The sequence below is a fragment of the Sorex araneus genome, chromosome 2 (assembly GCF_027595985.1).
Source record: "Sorex araneus isolate mSorAra2 chromosome 2, mSorAra2.pri, whole genome shotgun sequence".
Classification (NCBI taxonomy): Eukaryota; Metazoa; Chordata; class Mammalia; order Eulipotyphla; family Soricidae; genus Sorex; species Sorex araneus.
Window position 1 is genome coordinate 246667785 of NC_073303.1, and position 2499 is coordinate 246670283.

The 2499-nt window shown below is 45.3% G+C and overlaps 1 protein-coding gene across 1 annotated transcript; it reads left to right on the plus strand.

The window, feature by feature from the left end:
- The first annotated feature begins 250 nt into the window (after nt 1-250).
- LOC101549036 (olfactory receptor 7D4-like) lies at nt 251-1228 on the plus strand. Its single transcript, XM_004614836.3, has one exon. It carries the CDS (start codon nt 251-253, stop codon nt 1226-1228), a length of 978 nt encoding a protein of 325 aa, XP_004614893.2.
- Nucleotides 1229-2499: the final 1271 nt, after the last annotated feature.

Below are 2499 nucleotides of genomic sequence, written 5' to 3' on the forward strand. Positions count from 1 at the left end.
AAATAAAAATTAAATTCAGAAAAAGAATTAGAGGTAGTGAGTAGGAGATGAAGAAATTATGTTTAAATAAAGAAATCTGAGTACATATATATTTAAAATAGAAATAGGTTAACAATCAACTAAGTCAATAGCTATCTTCAGAAAAAGAAAAATCAGGTGTATCATATCATGGCCAGGGAGATAGCTCAAAGGAGAAGAGCAGATGCTTGACATGTGGGAGCCTCAGGATAGTTGCCCTGCAAAAACCTTCATGACAATTTTCATGTTCCCTGGCAGATTCATAAGCTCCATGGAGGCAGCAAACCAGACAGGAGCACCACAATTCCTCCTTCTGGGACTCTCCGAGGATCCAAACATGCAGCCCCTCCTCTTTGGCTTGTTCCTGTCCATGTACCTGGTCACTGTGCTGGGGAATTTGCTCATCATCCTGGCCAGCATCTCTGATACCCACCTCCACACGCCCATGTACTTCTTTCTGTCCAACCTGTCCTTCACAGACATCTGCTTCACTTCCACCACTGTCCCCAAGATGCTGGTGAACATCCAGAGGCAGAGCAAAGGCATGTCCTACCTCGGCTGCCTGACGCAAGTCTACTTTTTAATTATATTTGCTGGACTGGAAAGTTTCCTCCTGACGGTGATGGCCTATGACCGCTTCGTGGCCATCTGCCATCCCCTGCACTACACGGTCATCATGAACCCCCGCCTCTGTGCCTACCTGGTTCTTATGTGTTGGCTGCTCAGCTTCTGGATTGCCCTGTTTCATACCCTCCTGTTGGCACGGCTGACTTTCTGCGTGGGCACCGAGATTCCACATTTCTTCTGTGAATTGGCTCAGGTGCTCAAGGTAGCCTGCTCGGACACCTTCATCGACCATGCTGTCTCCTACGTGTCCACTGCCGTGATGGGTGTGGTTCCTGTCAGCGGCATCCTCTACTCCTACTCTCAGATCGTCTCCTCCCTAATGCGCATGTCCTCCAGGAAGGGCAAGTCCAAGGCCTTCTCCACCTGTGGCTCTCACCTCTGCGTGGTCACCTTGTTCTATGGCACGGGCCTGGGTGTGTACCTCATTTCTCCGGCCGCTCACACTTCTGAGAAAAATTCTATTGCTTCGGTGATGTACATGGTGGTGACCCCCATGCTGAACCCCTTCATCTACAGCCTGAGGAACAAGGATGTCAAAGGGGCGCTGGGCAGGCTCCTCAGAAGAGCAATTTCTTATCAGTGAGAGGGTCCCCGGACTATTACTAAGGAACATTGTGACCCCCAAGGCAGATTTAATCAAGAATTTGAAAGTCCTGGGTCATTTTCTCGCCAAGACAGACTTTATTTCTTCTATGCTGGGGTCCTGCAAGTCATTGGATTGAATAGTTGTGCATTTTTCACAATGACATCTGCAATTCTATTTCCCCTTGTTCATGTCTATTTGAATCCCCTCAAGAGCTGTCTTTGGTCAACTTGGCTCATACTCTCTTCTGAGACTTCAGCATGAGATTTATTTATTTGTGTGTTTGTTTTGGTCATACTTGGCAATGTTCAGGGGCTATTTCTGACTCTGAACTCAGCAATAACTTCTGGCAATGCTCAGGGACCATATAGGGTGCTGGGGATGTAACCTAGGTCGGATGCATGCAAGGCAAGCACCTTACTTGCTGTAATAGCTCCTGTCGTCCCTCACCCCTCTTCCACAGCATGATATTAAAAGTTTTCCTATCAAGTGATGATATTTTTCTCCCAAATGCCAAGTCCAATGATGATGCACCTCAACAAATTTTAATTCTTCTATATCTCGCCCAGAATAAATGATGAGGGAGGAATGGAAGTTTCACCATCGTCACAACATGGGGAAGGCCAGTCAAGACAGGCTTCCTGCTCAAGTGTATGCATGCATGCCCATGTCTTTCCTCAAAAATCTTCCTTGAGACATTTATATGATTGTACTTTTGCAGATAAAAGAGACAGATAGAGAGAGACTGAGCCAGACTCTTGAGGGCAAGTCCCAAAGTTGCGGTCTCTCTTTTTTTACAACAAACTTAGTGTGGCTTTAAACCTTAAGATAGGAATGTGCATCTGAAACTTGTTCAGATGACTGTTAAGTTTTAAACTGTAAATATAAATTCTAATATGTTGCCTAGGTCTTCATAATCCCACCTTCTGTCTTTCATTTTATTATATTTTTTCTTGCACGGAAGAGCCTGACAAGATCCCCTTGGTGTATTCCATATGCCAAATACTGTAACAATAACAGTCTCATTTCCCTGACCCTGAAAGAGCTTCCAGTCATTGGGAAAGACGAGTAAGGAGAGGCTGCTAAAATCTCAGGGCTCGACAAATAGAGATGTAACTTGTGCCCGCTCAAGCAAATTGATGAACAATGGGATGACAGTGAGACTGATATTTTTCTTATCACTGAATCACTGTGAGGTCTGAGAGCTTCCTAACCATGCCTGAATGCTCAGGGACAGTACTCTGAGATAGTCACCAATTTGGATCAAGGTT